This window comes from Talpa occidentalis, unplaced genomic scaffold (genome assembly GCF_014898055.3).
Source record: "Talpa occidentalis isolate TD23 unplaced genomic scaffold, MPIMG_talOcc4v2.1 talOcc4.7, whole genome shotgun sequence".
NCBI lineage: Eukaryota > Metazoa > Chordata > Mammalia > Eulipotyphla > Talpidae > Talpa > Talpa occidentalis.
In genome coordinates this window covers 100,880,032-100,901,650 of record NW_023605083.1, presented here as the reverse complement: position 1 = coordinate 100,901,650, position 21,619 = coordinate 100,880,032, and the positions used below count along the sequence as shown (strand labels likewise).

At 42.6% G+C, this 21,619-nt stretch overlaps 1 protein-coding gene across 1 annotated transcript in view; it reads right to left on the bottom strand.

Moving 5' to 3' along the window:
- DHRS7B (dehydrogenase/reductase 7B) overlaps window positions 1-21,288 on the bottom strand; it is a 35,516-nt gene extending 14,228 nt beyond the window's left edge. The window contains exons 1-2 of the mRNA XM_037491701.2: window positions 21,219-21,288; window positions 793-971 (exon numbers count right to left, since the gene is read on the bottom strand). Coding sequence (XP_037347598.1) covers window positions 793-971; window positions 21,219-21,238 — 199 coding nt within the window. The 5' untranslated portion in view covers window positions 21,239-21,288. The remainder of the gene's footprint in view (window positions 1-792; window positions 972-21,218) is intronic.
- Between the last annotated feature and the right edge of the window lie 331 nt (window positions 21,289-21,619).

Sequence of the window (21,619 nt, the reverse complement as noted above, 5' to 3'; positions counted from 1 at the left end):
CAGTGGGCTTACCACAATGCAGGGTGCCTGTTGGCCTCCTCTCCTGACTACGAGCAAGTATGGATGATGTATGGTGTGGTATGGAGCATGTGTGCATGCTGAGAAAGATGGAAGAAAGCTCTACATGTTTGCATTTGCTCTCCACACACTCTGCCAAAGTCATTTTACCTCTGTGGAAGGGATGGTGGAGGCACCAAAGCTCATTTGGGCGGCTTTGACTGACTCTAGGCCTAGGCTAACAAGTAATTCCTGGGAACTGGAAGTTCAATGTGTCACCAAATTAAAAGGGAACTAAACTGGAAAACCTGGTTAAGGAATAGCTGAGGCAATACCTGTTCTTTGTTCAACCTTGCCAAGACCAAAAACTGGGGATGCTGCCTAGATCCAGGAAAAGGCATGTTTTGTGTGGAGAAATAAGGACAGAGATTAAAAACACTTTTTAAACTAGCTGTCATTACTTGAAAATGTGGAGCCTTCATATACAAACCCCTATTTCAACAACTAGTGGGAGATGAGGCAGGCAGGGTAGAACAGGCGGTCTCCAGTTTGCCATTGTCTTTCTCACTAGCTTCTGTCTCCCAGTACTGAGGCTATCAGGGGACACTAAGAAGATTATTCTTGAGCTCTTAGTCTTTCCCAGTGGACCAGGGACAGCGACAGACTCTTATCCCTGAGTCATGCAGCCACTTTCCTTATTGCACCTGCGCTGGGGGTCCCTGTGCATCTGAGCTGCTCCTCATGCTCAGGCCAACTAACTACCCTCCCCCTGCCAGCACTACTCCCAGCACCCACCTAGCCCCAGTCCCGAGGTGGAGCCTGTAATGACCACCACTACATTCTGGAAATAAGTCTTAATGCGCATGTGCTGCAGCAGCTTGAAGAGGCTGAAGATTCCCACACAGCCAAACAGCAGGGGCAGGATGGCCGTTGATGTGGCAAAGTCCATGACCCTCATCTTCAGCAGACCCTTCCTATAAGAATCAAAACCAAATAAATTAGTGACAAAATGGAAGAACTCAAAGAGTCTTGTCTTGCCAACCCTTCCCCCAAGTCTGATACGAATCCAGCTCTCTCTTGCATAGACTTCAAGTCTAGACACAAGTATCTTTCCAGGCCCCATGTTCTCAGCTGACTGCTCAGCATTGGGAACTTGTTTTCTCTCACTGGATACCGAGCCTGAGCAGATAACAGAGCCACCAAGCAAACAATGCCTCTCAGAGACGCACAGAGCCCAGAACAATTGAGAAAGTCATTAGGACCTAGCTACCCAGAGAGAGTTACAAATTCTCCTTCAGAAACTTGTTTTGGAGAACTTAAGTAATACTAACATTTTCAGTCTCTGAAAATTTTACAAATTGAAATGAAACTAGAAACATTTTTTAAAAAGAAAATCATACCAATCCATATACTCCTCCCTGAGCAAACAGGTATTTCTGGGTGATGGTCTTAGTGAGGGCCCACAAGTATAGCCTTGGCCTCAGACCTCACAGATGCCCAAAGGGGATTCCACAGGACAGAGTTGCCCTTTGCCAAGCATGGGCTCAGACCCAAACTGCTGAGTGAGTGACTGCCCTGCGTGCACTGTGGCCAGTTCTCCTTAGCAGGCATTGGAGAGCCACGTTCAGTCAGAAGCCACGTCAATATTTGTGCAACAGCCAGTCATCAATTCTTAGGAAATATATGTTTCTTCTACAACTTCCTCTAATTTCTTTATTTCTCCAAGTCGCCCCCATGCCGTGTCACTCACCCATGACCTCTGCCCAAAGCAAGAGTTAAGAGGAAAGACATAGGGTTAAAGGAAAGTCAAGGGCCATCTAGTGAGGAGTAACACCATGCCTGTCACTTTGGAAGATTTGTTGTATAAAATCATGTGACAAGTGGGCCAGAGCCTATCACACAAATGTCCACCCACAGTCCACCTCTAGGACTGACTGATACTGTGAGCACAGTAATCCTCTTCAGGAAGGAAGAGGCTGAAAACCAAACGCAGAGTTCCTGTGAACCAACTTGGAGCTTCCACATACTCATCAGATGGGAAATAACTATGTAAAATCCTCACCCACCATTGGTATGTCCCATCTCAACTCCACGTGTTAAAAAATATCTCTTCCTTTTTCCAAGACAGTATCAACTCTGTGCATGCCACAGAGCTAGGAACCTACTGACTCTAACACAGAACTACCTACGCACTGAGCTGCTTTGCTCCTCAGGTTGAGGTTCAGGTCTGCTTTCTATGGGAAGAGCACACATCTTCATTCAGTCTGGCGAATTCTTACAGAATTAGAATATAAATTAAATCCAGGCCTCCCCAGTGGCGCAGCGGTTGAGCGCTGGGTTGCGAAGCTGCCCACAGCCTCTGCAGTGCCAGTTTCGATCCCCGGCTGCTCCCCAGCCACTGGAGGAGGGTCCCACATGGCGCGCAGACCTCTCCTGCCGCCCGCTGCTCCCCTCAGCAGTGTACTTCGTCAGTCTGCCTGCTCTGCTCCCGGCTCTGGTGAATTATCTCACCCTCCCGCGCTTCTGACTGTACCCAGTGCTTGTATAAATAAATAAATAAATCTTTAAAAAAAAAAAAAAAGAGTATAAAGTAAATCCAAAATCAGTGCCAACTTTCACAACTAAATCAGAATGATAATGATGATAGAAAAAGACACTTCAAAGCAAGCTATTCATTTGGGAGAAGCAGGTACCTTTTCAGGATAATTTTCCTGATCAGGTGAAGTTTGTCATACTGTCAACCCTGACCCTATCTGGGAGTTTTTCCAATTCTTTTTTTTTTTTTAAAGATTTATTTATTCATTTACACAAGATCCGGGGTACAGGTCAGATGTGCGGGAGGGTGAGAGAATTCACCAGAGACAGAGCAGGGAACAGAACAGGCAGACTGACGAAATACACTGCTGCGGGGAGCAGCAGGCAAGATAGGAGAGGTCTGCTGCGCCATGTGGGACCCTCGCCAGCCGGATGGGAACAAACCAGCGCTGCAGAGGCTGTGGGCAGTTTCACAGCATGGCGCTCAACTGCCTGCGCCACCAGGGGAGGCCCTAGTTTTTCCAATTCTTAAAGCCCTTCCAACTTTTGTTCCACTCTGCATCGGCCACACCATGGGTCCCTGAGCCTCCCCAGGCTCTTAGAGATACTGTACCAACTTCTTCTTGTCTCACACTTAAAAGTCAGGATGGCATAAACAACTACACAGAGATGACTCAGCCCCATTACTGTGGGGTCTGGGAACTGTCTCTGAGCAAAAGGAACAGCACATAAGTGGAGGAAAGGAGTTGTGTCCCGACTGCCGCATATCATGCTTAAAAAATAACTTTATGTAAAAAAAGTTCAAAGAGGGTCTGTTTCCTTTGAAAACAGCAAGTACTGTAATATGTTTATAGAAGTTGCATATTACACCAAAATGCTTCATAACTACTAATTTCAGATATAACTAGGGAGACAAGATTGAGGGCATAAAAAAAGGAGAGGGGGGAACCTTGTTTACGATATGCAGCATTTGGAGATCAGCTTGTGTGCAGAAAGAAGAGACGGTCCCAGCATCACTGAGTCATAGCAGAAAGCAGGAAAGGGGTATGGAGAGGTTAGAAATAGAAACCACAGTTCCCACGGCGTCTGGAAGTACCCAGTATACTGCCTAAACAGCAATGTGTGCGCTCACACTGGTCATCCACCCTCTTCACTGACAGGGAAAAGACTTGAAACGCAGCCTTACACTAAACAGCCTCATTAGCAATGTGCGGAAGTTACAGTTCAGGTGTTAACACGCTGGGCCATTCTACTTGTATTTTCATGTACCACAGCCCACTGAGCTCTAGACCTGAGTTAAGAGTGTCTAGGTATAAAGTCCCATTACCGGTGAGCGTTACCTGGGCTTAGGCAATCATAAAGTTCATGTTTTCTCGCTGCAGCTCTGGAATTCAGCTGCCCCATTACTTTTCATTGAGAGGTTCTTTAAAGGGGTTTTTGAAAACTCAAACTAGAAACAAGACTATCACCAAGAAATCAATTCTGAGCAGATATGTCACTCTTTATACCCCCCATTCCATCTCCTCCTTTAGTCAAAATCACATGGTACATTTCACAGATGGAATCTGACCTCAGATTCCTTTCACCTTTGAAGCAATTTAAAAAAAAAAATAAATTGAGCCATCTATAAAAACAAGTGTTGAAATCTACTCAGAACCACACATAGACATTAAACCAATGACAGCCACATCTGAAAATCAAAGGAGGGGATCTGAAAATCCTCCCAAAGTTAAAAAAATAACAATGATTTCAGGTCTGTATGGATTAGTCATGAAATAATTTACCATGTTATGCACAGGAAAATCAGGCTAGAGGGCAGAGAGGGATTCCAACTGGAAGGAAGGACACTGAAATCATGCGGCAAGGGGTGGCTTGCTATCACCAAAAGCGGTGATCCGTTCCCACAACCAATACCCACTCATTTTTCATAAGTGATAACCAGCTCTCAACAGCTGGTCTAGTAAAAGCGACATAAGTTACAGGCCATGCTTATGACCATATCTGAAAACGCATCTTTTTTTTTTTTTTTTCCAGAAAGGAAAGCAGAGTAAAACTGCTCTATTTGTTGGTCTCAAGCATATGAAAGGCTTCTTCAACTGGAAAGAAAGAATATCCTAACTTAAATGGTAGTTACCTTGCCAGTGGCAGGCCCTGGCACTAGTGTCTTCTCTGGTCTTTTGTCCTGTGGCAGAGTAACTTAGACTAGACCTTCAGGTTCGTAGGCCTTCCCTGCAATGCTGGAACAAGCCAGACATATGACCTGTAGCATGTGTATTGGGATGCCAGCCTTAGAGCCCCCAGATTAAAGGCATGCAGGCTGGCATTAAAACCAAACACAAAGTCACAAGGAAGACCTGAAAATGTTTCAGAGCAGACTAAGTGTCCAGTCCTGGGAAGAACATGAAAAAGTAAGTGTTACTCTCCAGTAAGACACTGATCACCAACTCCACAGCAGCCCATCCAGGGCAGGCAGGAAGAGGTGCCAAGAATGTTCCAGAGCCTGCACTGTGACTACAACTGACTCCTGAATATTTCAATTATTTGTTGGAGGTACAACAGTTATGAAGGGCCAAAGTCTTCAGTTTTTAAAAACAGCATTTATGATGGCTTCCTAGACATCTAGATACAAAAAGAGCAATTTTGGTTTTTAATGTTCTTTATAAAATGAATTTAATACTGGGGCCTCCCTAGTGGTGCAAGGGGTTAAGACTCAACCTATGAAGCTAGTTGCAGCCACTGCAGCATAAGTTTGATCCCCAGCCAGGGAGCTACCCACATGGTGCAGCAGGCTTCTCCTGTCTCGCCCACTGCTCCCCTCAGCAGTGTATTTCAGTACATCTGCCTGTTCTGCTCCCCACTCAGTCTCTGCAATGCTGGAACAAGCCAGACATATGACCTGTAGCATGTGTATTGGGATGCCAGCCTTAGAGCCCCCAGATTAAAGGCATGCAGGCTGGCATTAAAACCAAACACAAAGTCACAAGGAAGACCTGAAAGGGGAAGACCTCTTACCCCCTGCATCTCTGGCCTGCACCTCAGCTCTAGTATGCATAAATAAATATTTTTAAAAGATTTATTTATTTATGAATATAAGAACTGGGATACAGGCCAGAGGTGTGGCTGATGAGAGGATTCACCAGAGACAGAGTGGGGAACATAACAGGCAGATTGACTGAAATACACAGCTGAGGGGAGCAGTAGACCAGTCAGAAGAGGTCTGCTGAGTCATGTGGGTAGCTCCCTGGCCAGGGATAGAACTCATACTGCACTGGCTGCGACTAGCTTAATAGGTTGCGTCTTAACCCCCTGCACCACCAGGGAGGCCCAATAAATAAATCTTTATAAAAAAAAAAAATTCCTTCTTCTTAAAAAAAATTAACAACCACCTCTATCTCTCTATACCTTTCCAATCTTTAAAAAATAAATAAATAAAATAAAATGAATTTAGTACTACTGGAGGATGCTACAGTGACCTCACCCTCTTTCCTAGAAAAGACACAAGAGGCCTGGACTCCTGGACAGAAACAGGACAAGGCATTCATTGTGGGGGGGGGGGGTAGCAGAAAAGCACCAAGTTAGTGATTGGAAGCTGGATTCAAGTTCACCTTGTTGTGTCCTGGCAGGGTGACACAAGAAAATTCACTTTCTGCAACTGTGTCCAAATTTCAAAGTGGAATAATGATTACAATGAGAAAATACATAGGAATCACTTTGTAAATGCCACATCCTAAACACAATGATGACTCATAAACCGAAAAATGGCAAATTCCCAGACAGAATTTCAGAAATTAATTGAGCAAAGGCAGACAAGTGGGCAACTTTAAGGGCTATTCATGTTTAAGTAAGTTTGGTATTTTAAAAGACCAAACTTAATAGTTTATATGTATACTTCATACACTGTGGATCATCTATCCTAGATGTCACTTGCTCATTCATTCAACTATTATCAGGTGCCAGCTAGTACCAGGCACTGGCTAGAACTGGAGTGAAGGTGGTAAATGAAGCAGAAATGGTTTCTGAGCTCACAGCCCAGACAGGGAGACTGACAATAAACAAAGAAACACAAAAATTAGATAATTATAATTGTGATAATGAAAGAAACAATCACTATGAAACTACAGAGTAGTGGCCTGTCTAAAGGACAAGCATTGCCTGAAGCTTTAATTCAAAGTCAAAACAATTCAAGCTACTATATTGTCCAAACAACAAGCAATCTGGCCTAGGGACAGCTATTAGTTTGTGACTCCCGAATTTAAATGATTACCTTAAAAACTTACATATACAGCATCACTAACACAAAATGGTGCCCCTATAAATATGAAGTCAGGACTCCAGTGAGTGAAAATGAAGATGCTAGAGCATCTAATAGGAACTGTGCACAGACATCAGCTCTACACACTGAAGAATAAAATCATGTTACTCATGACATTTGTATTCAAGATTGAGCACAATTACCCACTGTATCTGCCACAATATAGATTTACTTGACAAATATTTACTGAGCACCTACTGTATATCAATTTTTCCAGGTTCTGGGGTACAGTGAACAGCAGAAAATAAATCAGTGTCCTCATGGAGATGATAAACCATAAAAAAGATAAGCATATAGGGCCTCCCCGGTGGCGCAGCGGTTGAGCGCTGGGTTGCGAAGCTGCGCGCGGCCTCTGCGGCGCCGGTTCGATCCCCGGCTGCTCCCCAGCCACCGGAGGAGGGTCCCACATGGCGCGCAGACCTCTCCTGCCGCCCGCTGCTCCCCTCCCCAGTGTACTTCGGTCCTTCTGCCTGCTCTGCTCCCCGCTCTGGCTCTGGTGAATTCTCTCGCCCTCCCGCGCTTCTGACTGTACCCAGTGCATGTATAAACAAAACAAACAAAGAAACCAGCAAACAAATAAATAAAGCATGCCTCTATAAAAAAAAAAAAAAAAAAAAAAAAAAAAAAAAAAAGATTTTAAAAAAAGATAAGCATATAAACATTTGAAGGATCCTAGGAAAATGGCGGAATAGAAAACATCAGGAATCTGTCTCTCCACCTATTGAATTATTACAATGGCAGAATCAATCTGATATAACTATTTTGGAATTGTAGAGTCTATTGAAGGCTTGCAAATTACAGGAAAAGGCTTCAAGAGTAAATTGAGGTTAATTTCAGTTAACTTCAGCTCTAAGCCCAGTCCCTCCATTAGAGGGATAGGCAGCTGTGCATCTGGATCCTGGCACACAGTTGAGAATAAGGGTGGGCAAAAAGAACTCTGTCTTTCAAATTGGGGATCTGTGATCTGATCACTGATTACTGCTCCTGATCACAGAGGTACAGACAAAAAGGCAGGCAGTCATTATTACAGCAACTCCCCCAACGATAGTAAGCCTCCACCTCTGGAAGAGATCACTTCCAAGGTATACAAAGGACCAGCATCATTTTAGCCTCTCTTTATTTTTTCCTTTTTCCCCTTTTGGGAGCTAGTAATTAAACAGTAGGACATTCAAAAGCAACTTAATATACATAGGGGTAATTATAAAGTAAGCACATATCCTTGGGTCTCCCTAGTGGTACAGGAGTTATCAAGCACTGCAGGAGTTATCAAGTGGTACAGCACTATCATGCTATCGCCAGTCACTGCAGCTTGAGTTCGATCCCCAGCCAGGGAGCTAACCCACATGGTGCAGCAGACCTCTCCTATTTCGCCCACTGCTCCCCTCAGCAGTGTATTTCAGTACATCTGCCTGTTCTGCTCCCCACTCAGTCTCTGATGAATCCTCTCACCCCCTGCATCTCTGGCCTACACCCCAGTTCTTGTATGCATAAATAAAAGTCAATCTAAAAAAAAAAAGATCAGATCTTAATATTTAAAAAAAAAAAGTGAGCACATATCCAGATACAGGCACAAGTTCAGAAAAGACTTGAGGAGGTCTTAAGTTTGTAAATCAGGATGATCCTTGGCACAGAGACAGCCTAAAACTACCCCCCACCCCTCGCCCCCGGCCCCAAATAAAACAGCAAATCCTAGGGAATGAAGAAAATCTGATTTCCAGAATTATGGAAATGCATGTCTATTTTCAACAAATCAAAAGAATCAGGAAAGTATGACCCATTTAAAGGAAAACTAAATCAACAGAAACCAGCTCTAACAGAGATCTAAATATCAGACAAAGATTAAAACATCTAAAGATACTCAAAAAAACTAAAGGAACAAATAGAGAAAGTCAAAATGATATCTATATATAAAAGAAAGTATCAATAATGGGACAGAAAATCTAAAAAAGAAATAATGGAGCTGAAAACTGTAATAATCACAATGAGAAATTTAAGAGCAGATTTGAGCAGGCAAAAGAGTTGAGAACTTGAAGAAGATAGAACAATGTAAATTACTGCCTCTGAGCAACAGGGGAAAAAAAGATTGAAGAAAAGTGAAGAAAGCATAAGGGATTTGTGGGACACATCCAGCAGACCAAGGTATGCACTGTTGAGTCTCAAAAGGAGGAAAGAGAGGAAAAGGGGCTGAGAGAATATTTGAAGAAATATTAGCTAAAATAGTTAAAAACTCTCAAACTCTGATGAAAGACATGAATACAGATGGTCCCTGACTTATGATTATTCAACTTTATGATGGTGCTAAAGTGATTTACATTGAGTAGAAACCATACCTTGAATTTTGAATTATGATTTTTTCTAATAATGGTGATGTGAGGCATCAGCAGTGACCTGCAGTTCCCAGTCACATAACCCCCCAAGGTGAACAACCAATGCCTTACAGTGTACTGTGTTACCAGCATTTTTTGAATATTGTATTTTGTGTTTTCACATCCCATTATGTATACAATACACCCAGTGAGACTCCTGCTTCTGAGATATTCAATACTTTATTATAAAATAGGATTTGTGTAGGATGATTTTGTCCAACTGTAAGCTAATGTAAGTGTTCTGAGCATGTTTAAGGTAGGCAAAGCTAGGTCATAATATTCAGAAGTTTAGGTTTATTAAATGCATCTTTACTCATTATATTTTCAACTTATGATGGGTTTATTGGGACACAATTCCATTATAAGTGAAGAAAGATCTATATAGTCATCTAAGAAACGCAACAAATTCTAGGTAACGAAACCTATAACAATACACATTACAATCAAATTTTATAATAACAAAGAATCTTGAAAGCTGCAACAAACAAGTGACTCATCACATAGAAGGGATCCTCAATAAGGTTATAGATTTGGAGAATAGAAGGCAATGGGCCTGTTCAAAATGCTGAGAAAAAAACTGCCAACTAACAATCCTATGTCTGACAAAACTGTCCTTCAAATTAAGGGAGACATTAAGACATTTCCAGATAAAAGCTGAGTGGGTGGGAATCTAAAATGGAAGATAACTGCTATAAAAACACTATACAGAGTCCTCAAAAAAATTAGAAATAGAATTACAATATGATTCAGCTATTCCACTGCCGGGTACATACTTAAAAGAACTGAAAGCAGGGTCTTGAAAAGGTAGCTGTACATCCATGTTCACAGCAGCACTATCCACAATAGACAAAATATGGAAGCAATGCAAGTATCCATCAACCAATGAAATGAATAAGTAAAATACAGTATATACATATAGTGGAATATTTTTCATCCCCAAAAAGGAAGAAAATTCTGCAAAATGCTACTACATGGATAAACCTTGAAGACATTACGCTATGTGAAATAAGTCAGTCACAAAACAAGTCAGTCACATAAGTATGACTGATTCCACTTGTATGAGATACTTAGAGTAGTTAAATCCATAGATACGGAAAGTGGAATGTGGTTGCCAGGGGTTGGAGAGGGGAGAGGGGAAGGGGAATTTTTGTAAATATTTATTTTATTTATTTATGCATAAAAGAGCTGGGGTGTAGGCCAGAGGTGAGAGAATTCACCAGAGACAGAGTGGGGAGCAGAACAGGCAAATCCACTGAAATACACTGCTAAGGGGAGCAGCGGATGAAACAGGAGAGGTCTGCTACACCGTGTGGGTCAGCTCCGTTGCCAGGGATCGAATTTGTGCTGCAGTGGCTGCCGATAGCTTCATAGTGCTGAGGCTCAATCCTTTGTGCCACCAGGGAGGCCCTGGGGAATTATTTTTTAATGGATACATAGTTTCAGTTTGTGAATGAGAAGAGTTCTGGAGATGAATGGTGGTACAATATTATGAATGTATTTAACACCACTGAACTGTTCATTTAAAAATGATTAAGTTGGTAAATTTTGTTCTGTGTATTTTAGCACAATAAAAAATGAAGTATATTATGGATTAAACCTTGAATGCTGTCTAATTGCAAGTAAGCTAATGGCTGAAATCAGGTTATTTCAAATTTTAACAAATTACTGTCTTAATTTCCTTCTGGATTTAATAAATCATCTCCCTATGTCCACTGCCTCTCCCTTAGACAATCCGACTTACTGTAATTTATTTAGGATTGTTCATCCTGAATGCCAGGTTATTTTTACAACTGAGAACATTATTGTGAAATTTAACTACAAATGTCCTTTACTTTGAAGCAGTTTTAAAGATTCCACTTTTAATGCACTGACTTTAATGCCAGTGAACATACAGGAAGGAATTTCACATTCTGCAAGGACTAAGGGAGAAGGAAAGCATAATAATCTGAGAGGGTTTTTCCACTGCCAACTTCTAAGCTTTCATTTAAAAATAGCCTAGCAAGTGCCTTATCACTTTATTTTCCCAGTGTCCTAGCAAATATCTCACTGAGGACATGGCTAGGTCTCATCCAGACAGGTCTACAGTAAGCAATCTATTTATTTCACCCACTGTTAGCAGATTTCCCACTTCTCCCTATATAAATCTTCCCCCTTATTTCTCTCTGAAAGACTTTTCAGAATTAAAAAAAAAAAAAGGCAAATTCAAAAGTCTACATTAATAGCCTCCCTGGTGGCTCAGGCAGTTGAGCGCCGCACTGTGACGCTGTCCACAGCCTCTGCAGCGATCCCAGCCTGCCGGTGAGAATCCCACTTGGCAGGCAGACCTCTCCTATCTTGTCCACTGCTCCCCTCAGCAGTGTATTTCCTCAGTCTGCCTGTTCTGCTCCCCGCTCTGTCTCTGGTGAATCCTCTCACCCTCCCGGGCATCTGTCCTGAACTCTGGTTCTTGTATAAATAAATAAATCTTTAAAAAAAAAAGTCTACATTAAAAAAAAAAAACACCTTAAAATGAAAATGTCTTTTACACATTCACCATATATATTGTTAGAGGGTGTAACAGCACAGGACTATCTTTTTAAACTGCATTCAAACTAGAAAGTTAAGTAACAAAATTTTGTCTGGTCATAAAAGCATTAATGAGCTTAAGCACAGAATAGGGTGAAAGCCAGCATATTTTAACATCAAATTTATGGGTCAGGAAATGAAAGAATGAAGTTTCTTTCCTCCTGTATAGCAAAATGCCAATAGTTATCGAGTTAGGCAATGGATATATGAGGACTCACAGCACTATTCTACTTTTTTATCTTTGAGCATTTCTATAATTCCTCCTTCATGCTCAACTTTACTAAGATGAGGTTCAAAAAGTGAATAATTAGCTACTCTACAAGTATCAACCTCATAAAATAAAATTAACTAATAATTACCAACTAGAACAGCCCAAGGAACAAACTGACCAATGTAAAGGTATGGTAGCATCTGCATGGGGCAGCACGGTAGGTGAGGTCTTGATCTGGACTCTGTTGGACCTGAGACCAGGTGACTGCAGAATAAGTCACCAGACATTTCCCAGGTCTTGTTTCCTGACAGATTTTATGAACAAGCTGGCTCACAGCCATATTATTCAGAGTAGTCTAATCACTACTTCCATTAGAAGCACCTGTTAAATGCAGCTCCAGGGCCCCACCCAGTGCAGACCTTTGAAACAGATAATACCAGAAAGGGTGAGACCTAGGAATCTGTACCTTTAGTACCTTCTACTGATCATTTTAATCAGTACTAAAGTTTGAAGGCCCTGAAGATCTTTGTAGTTGTCTGCCAAGAGAAATATGCCATCCTGAGAGTGACAAGGCTTCCTGCCAAACTCCACACACAAGGAGAGAGATAAATGCCTATCCTTCTGCCTCTATCAGGAGTCCACTGGAAGCTCCCAGCAAGGTCCTCCCACCTCTACCCCAATGGTCAACCTCACCACTTCTATCTACCTGGAAATCACTGGAACCAATCTTATTCTGCCCTTTTGTTTCTGTTTGTCAGCCACCACAGCAAGTCTAGATCTCCTGAGCCACTCCCTGGCTCCCAAACCCAAAACCACTCTGTGTGCTTTCCTAATTCCACCTTCTACCCCTCCACATATTTTGGTGGTCTTCTTGGTCTATCATCAGCAAAATCTCCTGTAACTTCAGTCTCACTCTGAATGGTCTGCACATAAAAGGTCTGTACCTTCCTGCCCCAACAATGCCTGACTCCTCTTAAGGACACATATTTCCAGGCAGAAGTCTGCAGTGCTGGTATTTTCTCTCCCACACCCCTCATATACATGCTCAAAGGTGCAACAGGGCAATCTTTACTCTTTACTATTCTCCCCACCCCTCCCTAAAACCTCACAGCTGGGACTCTCCTTGCTCCTGTCAGACTACATCACCCACTGTCCTTCCTTGTAATTATCTTCATTTATGAAGAATAATTTTAGATATAGAATTTAATATACAATTCTAGGCTGACAGATTCTTTTAATATATAATTGCGCTATTTTTGTGGACACCAGTCTTCATTTAATTATTTAATTAATAAACTATTTTTCAGAACAATTTTAGGCTCACAGCAAAAGTAAGTAGAGTACAGAATTCCAATAGATACCTCCCCACCCCCGCATGTGCACAATCTCCCCCACTACCAACTATGCTATGATTATATCTAAATTCTTTTGGTAAACCTGTGCTGCTGGCCTAGAATGTCACTAGTGTGTCTCAGTTTTTCTCCTCTTTACGTGGGACAGTATGACTACAGAGGACTAAAATAGGTATTTCCCTTTTCCCATGTAGAAGGCTAGCGGGAACAGGAGTTGGCTATCTCCCTTTCCCTGGGTATGTAAGAACCACAATCTGTGTATCGTAATTTGTAAATCTCCGAGTTAAGACAAAAGAAAAAAAAGCTCACCCTCTATAAAGAGTGACAAGAAAAAAAACTATGCTGCTTTCAGATTTTTTTTATATATTACAGAATGTTACAAAACCTAATATCACAATCACAATCCTTCCTTCCTCTGAAAACGTGGTAGAAAGCATTATATATGCCAACTTCTTAACTCAGAAGTACATTTTTATTTCTAATATAATTAATCTTTTGCCTGTTTTGTGACTGACAACTTTGAGTGAAATGATAATAATATACAGATGTCCAAATCATACTTAATTTTATTTGATTTTTTTAAAAGATTTATTTATTTATACAAGAACTGGGGTACAGGCCAGATGCACGGGAGGGTGAGAGGATTCACCAGAGACAGAGCAGGGAACAGAACAGGCAGACTGGCTGAAACACACTGCTGAGGGGAGCCGCGGGCGAGACAGGAGGTGTCTGCTGTGCCATGTGGGGTTCTCGCCAGCCAGCCAGGATTGAACCTGCACTGCAGAGGCTGTGGGCTCAACCACCTGCGCCACCAGGGAGGCCCAAAGTAATTTTAGCTTGCTATCATATATGGTTAATGTGGAAAGAAAAAATATTAACAACAATTACTAACATTTTTAGTGTTTGTAATGTACCAGACACTGGAAAGCATACTTCATATTCATGATCTCATTTCATCTTCATAGCAACCTTATGAGACAGGTATGAAAGTTATTTCTATTTGCTTATAACTAAGAAAAGCAGCTGACATCACATAGCTAGCAAATGGCAGAATAGAGATTTGAACCAAGTATTCAGACTTGAAAGTGCATTCTTTTTTTTTTTTTTGGCAGGGGGAATCTTTATTAAATCTCTGCCAGGGACTAGGAGTGGGGGTCATGACCCACCAGCCCCAGTTTGTCCCAGACTTGCTATGTTAGAGGAAGGAGGCAGGGAGCCAGCTCTCCTCTGAGAACAGCTTGGGAAGCTAGGCCAGCTCTGGGGTAGGGGACAGCAGAGCTGAGACGCCCCCAACCGAGCTATACTTCACACTGATGGGAGGGGCCGACTGTCCTGGCCAAAGCCTCCCACACGCAGCCTCGCTGCTCCATTCAGTGCCCTGAACTATTCATGATCTCTGCTCCCACAATTCATGTTGGCACTCCAAAAGCTAGCCCCATGCTCAGCCCTGCCAGGCCTTCAGTCCTGGGGAGGGCAAAAGTGGACAAGTTCATCAGGACAGAGGGCTCCTGTCTGGGCAGCTTCAAGAGCCTCTCCTTTCTGCCACCTACGCATACGCAGGTGCCTCCCTAGAGAGGAAAGGGGTGGCACCTTCAGACAGCACTCCCTTTCCTCTTACTGGCATCCCACTTTCCCCGCATAGCAGCCAAGAGCAAAAAGCGTGGTGATTATGGGGCTGGTGGGCAAGGAATCCTCACTGGCATCAGGCCAGACTGCCTGCAGCCATGGGTGGGGGCCTGCTCCCTTCCCTAGAAGCCGACAGAGGGGCACAAAAAGCAGAAGGGGCAAGTGGGTGTGCAGCCCCTGCAAGAGCAGGAGGGGATGCAAGCCTGGGCCCTACTATCATGCAGGCAGCTCCAAGCCGCTCCAGGCCCCTCTTCTCTTAGTCCCCAGGACTCCAGAGCTGCCAGACCTCCGCAAAGGGAGATGAGAAGAGGATGGGTGGTCCTGGAGGAGGGGAAGGGTGTGCAGAGACCTTCCTGGACACCTGGTATTACCTCACTTTTCCCCCAAGGCTTGTAGGCCCCAAACTCCTGGCCCCACCCACCCTGCACTCTGGGTGAGGAAGGGCCCTGAAAGTGCACATTTTTAACTCTTAGTTGCATCATATAGGGGGCCATGTAAAAAAAAAAATAATCCTTTAGTTGGAACCTTAAACAGAAAGAATTCCAATACTGTCTAGTAGGTGACTAGATCCCTAAAGTCAGCCCCAATCACTCAAACAGAATACAAAGGCATTTATGCTTAACAGTTTCATTATTTTAAGTGAACCTGGATTATAACACCACACAGAGAACTTTGAAACAGTACTAGTTTCCTAATAATGTAAACTAAGTACTACTCATATAAGCTTGGAAATATTTACATCTCCCTTTAAAACTTACATGTTCCTGGTACAGACATGATCTTACTTAGTAAGCTCCTCAAACTACTGGTAAGCAATATTTAATCAATTCAACTGTCATCGGCATACCTCTCCCTTCCACTAAGCACTTTAGGAGCCAAATCTCAGGCAGTGCTGAACATAAGATGAGAGGGAGAGCTAGCTAGAATCCAAAGGTATTTGTTGAATTATTGACATTGGTTCCAAACTAAATTTTCATGCCATTCATCCCTATGCAAATGGTCTTCCAAGAACAGATTAATGAAAAGTTCGTTTCTGCAAAAATTATAACATTACCAAAGGTCTCCGGTGTGTTTTTACTGGACTGGAGTGAGAAATGACATTGCTGACACTAAATAGGTAAGTCCTGGAAGGGTTAACTACCAAAGACAAGAGTTTTGGCTAGAAAGCTGTAGTATATGGATCCACTGGTAACATTTTTCTTTAAATCAAATATACAAGAAATTATGTGTATCCTAACCATGCACAACCACACAGAACTCACTTAAAAATCATCGCCAGAATAATCCCCATATTGTGTACACTAGCACAACGTTTTACTGCACGTGTCAGTAAATTTTTAAAAACTGAAATTTCTCTGTCACCAAAAGGAAAGCAATCTTTTTTCTCCCTCCTTTGTGACCATACTGTAAATGCTCTGGGATCAACCCTCCCTGGCCTAGAAGGCAAGAGAAAAAAACATTCTGCACAGACTTTTAAGTCAAAACTGGCTCATTTCCTGTTCTATGAAGGGATCAAAACAGGGATAGAAAGAGCACAAGGGACCATGGTGATGGTTCACAGGTGATGTGGTGGTGGGATATTTACAGGGACTACACCGGAGGGGAAAAATCAAATACTGTACAAAAATGAACAACAAGGTAAGAAAATTAAAAAAAAAAAAAAAGTTATCTCAGATGTCCAAGCCAGAAAATGAAGAATCAGCCCTGACACCTCTCTCCCCCTTCCTACCCGAGTGAACCTATTACCAAGCCCCCCTGATTCTAACCTCCTCAATAGCCCTCAAATTCATGGACTTCTGTCTTCACTGAGAAGCCAGAGTTATCTTTTATACACACAGCCCTATTGGTGCTACACCTGGCTGAAATTCTACAATGGCTTTTCACCATTCTTAGGATAAGCTCCAAATCCTTGGCATGACCTATAAGGCCTACATGGTCTGACTTCTGCCTACCTCTCCAACTTCATCTCCCTCATTTCTGTCCTCTAGTCCCAAAGGAGAGCTTACATTCCATGAGTTCTGAGACGCATGCCTACTTGCTCATGAAGTATGTCTAGCAGCACCTAACACAAAGTAGATTCTAGATAAATGTTAAAGAATAAGATTGACAAGACTACTGTAGCATATAAATAGAAGGCAAAGGAAAACATTAACTGTGCATGGTGGGGGTGCATTTATACTTGCTTGTATCCCAGGTGGCTAGCACAGGGCTTAGAAACAGTGAGGCTAAAACATGTTTGTTAAATCCGTTTACATACCAGAGACAAATATGATAAAATACAAATATTGGTGCTCTATGTCTATTTAAGCTTTGCAGTGCTGATTACCCATGCCACTTTAGTATCCCATTTAGGTATTTATTTCTCCTCTCTTCCTCAACCCCCAACTTGTGGGTAACCAAAGATATAACCCCATGTTTGAAGAAGGGTGGACTGCAAAACAGAGCTGGAAAATGGATATGATTTATAGAGTTGACTATCTATTCTGAGAAGCAAATACATCAAGACTTGGGAGAAATAATGCTCTCAGAATAAGATCTCCATCTATATTTTGTGTCTGACTTTGCAACATTCTTTGTCCACATGGGTCTTCCAGTGACAAGACACAACCTCCTCCTATTCTCAAGGCTTCACACATGTCCTTCCCTCTCCCTGGTAGCTCTTCACCCTTCTCTTCATTCAATTTAAGTCTAATTCAGGCCTGAAGATCTCAGATAAATATTACTTCTTCAGGAAAGGTTTCCCTGTCTTTCACCCCGCCCTCCCCTATCAAATGACCCCATTATATATTCTCATAGCACCCTCTACAGTCCTTCCTAGCATGTACCACAACTGTAATTATTATTTTTTTATTTATGCATACAAGAGCTGAGGTGTAAGCCAGAGATGGGGGAGGGGGTGAGAGGATTCATCAGAGACAGAGTAGGGAGCAGAATAGGTGGATCCACTGAAATACACTGCTGAGGGGAGCAGCACATGAGACAGGAGAGGTCTGCTGCACCATGTGGGTTAGCTCCCTGGCCCGGGATTGAACTCGTGCAGTGGCTGCCGATAGATAGCTCCATGGTGCTGAGACTTAACCCCTTGCACCACCAAGAAGGCCCCTTCACAACCATAATTAATAGTAGTTCTCTATTTGCTTTCTACCTCCTTTGTTGGATTTAAAAGCAATTTGTGGACAAGGATGTCCATTTTAGCCACACTTGTATCCCCAACACTTAGCACATTGCTGGTACAGAATATATGTTCAATAAATATCTGCTAAATGAAGGAATGAATGAAATACGTAAATAAGCACTACAAAGAACTGGCTCTGCCCTTACTAGCTCTGTGCCTTTGGATAAATTTCTTACCATTGCTGAGACTATTTCTTCCTCTATAAATGAAGATAATTGTTCCTACTTTACACAGTTATTATGAGGATTGAATAATCCAGTAAGTGCTTAGCATAGTGCCTGGCACATAAAAATGACTGTTGACTCTTATTATAATTCTTAGAGAATGGAGAGAAAGAGCAGTGTGTATGGTAGGAAAGACGTTCCATGTTCTTGGCTAGGGCACAAACAAAGCTCCCATTATGCAAACATACAGTTGCAAATCTGAATAAAGCGAGTATTTTAAGTATTCTATTGGAATGTATTATCTAAAAGAACTCTGAAACAAATCTGTTTCTAAAGTCAAGAATCTTTTTTTGAATATGAAGTGATCATGCATTTACATGGCTTGCATACTCTTATGTACAATGTTAGGTTCTTTCGAAGCAAGACATGTCCAGAATCCATTATGTCAGGGCAGCAAGGCTCCAAACCTGGGTTTCAAAACTTACAGGACCTTAGTCGAACTATGCTGACCTTCACCCAGGACACTGAGCTAAAGCAACAGGCTTTTGCACTTAACACAACTCTCCTTCTTTCCATGTAGAAAATTCCATGCCTCAATGAGAAATTGTCCCTTCACTCTGGTGTTCTCCAGCATCACAGTGCCACCTCCCAACTCTTCCTGGTACATTCTGCATTCCCCAATACATTCCCTTTAACTTTGGGTCCTTTCTTAGATTTTCCAACTTTGAACAAATCTTTTAACTTGTCTACGCCTCCATTTCTTCACCTGTAAAAATGGAACTAAAACAGTACCAAAGATAGTTCCCTCTTGGCTAAAAAATGACATAGCACATACATGTGCATTAGCACATGGGAATTATTGTCTTACTGTTTCAATCAGATCTCTAATCAATCTACAATCCAGAAAAAATTTACAATAAAGACCCTTTCCAGTAGTGTATTTTTTTTTTTTTTTTTTTTAGTTTGTGTCTTCTACAATCAAAGAAACCCCCACCTACCCTATTAAACAACACTGGCATAAAAAGTATAACCCCAAAGAAGCTCCAAATGTTACAACAGAAAAAAAATTTAACAAGTTAAGTAATTCTCTTATAAAAAAGATTAATTCAGCAAAACACAACTTACATATATGACTTTATAATGCATTCCTTTAAAGATGATGTAAACGTCAGGCAAGTGTTTATCTGGAAGACTCACTACATCATTTTGGGGAGTATCAGAGTACCATCCCAGGGAATCCCATCAAGGAGAAGCATTTGGTCATAGTAATCACCCCTGACCAAGGTCCAGTTATGACCCTACTCCCTCATTCTTTCTCCATTCCCTCCCATAAGCCTCAAGAGAAACAGAAAGCATCCTGACCTTAGGAAAAGTTGAGAGAGCTCTGTATGTTGATAAACTATGCTATTAAAAGGCTCCACATTACCCTTTGAATATAAATTCTTTAACAAGGGCGTCTTCAAAGGCAGCCCCTGTATGAGAATGAGCACAGGATTTACATAGAGGCCTGTCTCTATTAGGTTACCTCCCCCACTTACTTGCTATGGGTAATTTCAACTTCTATTACTCTGCTGAAAACATTTGGTGATACCACCCAATTTACTCTGTGGTGGTAAGGAGTAGGAGATAGCTACAACAGCCATTTTGATGGGTCCTCAAAAAGCTAAATTCTGCTCCTTAGCCTTCCAAAAAAACAAAACAACAACAACAAAAAAACCCCTGAATCATTTTTGCTAATTCTAACTTGGTATCACCAAGTCAAGGATCTCTTTGTCCAGCTGCCACTTTCCTAGCAAGCAACTTTATCTTTGCCTGTTTTAGGTATCTTACTCCTTAAATCCCTGACCTTCCACTTCTAGTGTGTAACTTTGGACAAACGTCTTAAACTTCTTAGCACTTGAGTCCTCAGGTGAGGCTTCCCAGGTTAACAGTTGACCAAAGTTTATAGAGTCCTTAGAGGGCTTGTTTTAAAGGAAGGCATTCTAAAAATATATACATAAATTGTGTTTTGCGGAATTCATCTTTTAGTATGACCACCTTTTTTGTTAATTTTTTTCTATTTTCCATCTGCCAGGATGGAAGATGTGAAGAGCACTTCCTCTCAATTCCCTAAGAGAAGCAAGAATTATGCTAATGGGTGTCTACGAAAACCAGAAGTTACTTCAAAAGTAACTGTTCAACTCTCAGATTACTCTACCAATAGCTAAAGGACTGAAAAGAGAATTCTACGGGTACCGTTTGAGTAACTACTCTCCTCCAGACACTGGCGGAGTACCTTATTCTTGCCAACAATCTTATTAGTGGTGATATTATTCACAAACTTACACCTAAGGACACAAGAAGTACAAGATAATTGCCTAAAATCGCACAATCAAGAAGCGAAGAGCGAGGACTGACAGCTATCTCCAACGGGTAGGTATCTCGCGGGGGCTCTAATCTGCACTCTCCCCTGCCTTCTGAAAAATGCTATTTCCCTTACAAATCTAGACTCTAAACAGGAGAGTAAGGTGCCCCCGGTCTCCAGGGTTGGAGCCTTGGTCACGCCCCCTGCACTCGGCGGGGCTCCGTGCTTCAGGCCGGGGCCGATCCACACGTCTCGCCCCCGCGAATGCCAGGGCCGCCTCCCTGACCCCATTTCCAGGGCAAGCCCAGACTCCCAGCCCTCAGCGCAGGCGCGGCATCGCCAAGGAGAAACGCCAGAGTCAAGGCTCTAAGTCCTGAACCGAACCCTCCTGAGTTGTGACGCCGGGGCAACCGGCAGCCGCCCCTCAGGGTCAGGGCCTCCGCTCGGCCTCCACAGCGGTGTCCCTCCCCGGGCCAAGAAGTCCCTCGAGTCGGGACACGCCCCCGCGCCTCGGATCTAGGCGGGATCCTAAACCCCTCGCCACACAGGTTTCTACCTTCCCAGCCCCTACCTGACTGTCGCAGAGAACATGGTCAATCAACTCCATCCTCCCGCCTCGGAAGTGACGTACCTCCGACCGCGCGTGGCTCTGTCCAATCCCGGTCTTCAGGCTGCGCGTGCGCGTCGGGTGGGCGGCCCTCGACGTACAGGTAAGAGGGGCGGGTCGCTGAGGTCTAAATGGCGTCTCCTAGCTACGTGCCACCTTCAGTCTTCTGGAGGCGAAGTCGGAAGGCTCTGCTTTGGGTTCTGAGTTTTAGCGGTGGCGGGGGTGAGGAGGGTGGTAGTGGGGGACAAAATAGACCCTAACGCTATAGTTATCAAGAATTATTATAAAACCACGATAATTAAAACTAATTTAAGGACAAAGAAAAATTAAAAATCAATGAAGAATAATAGAGATGCCAGAAACAA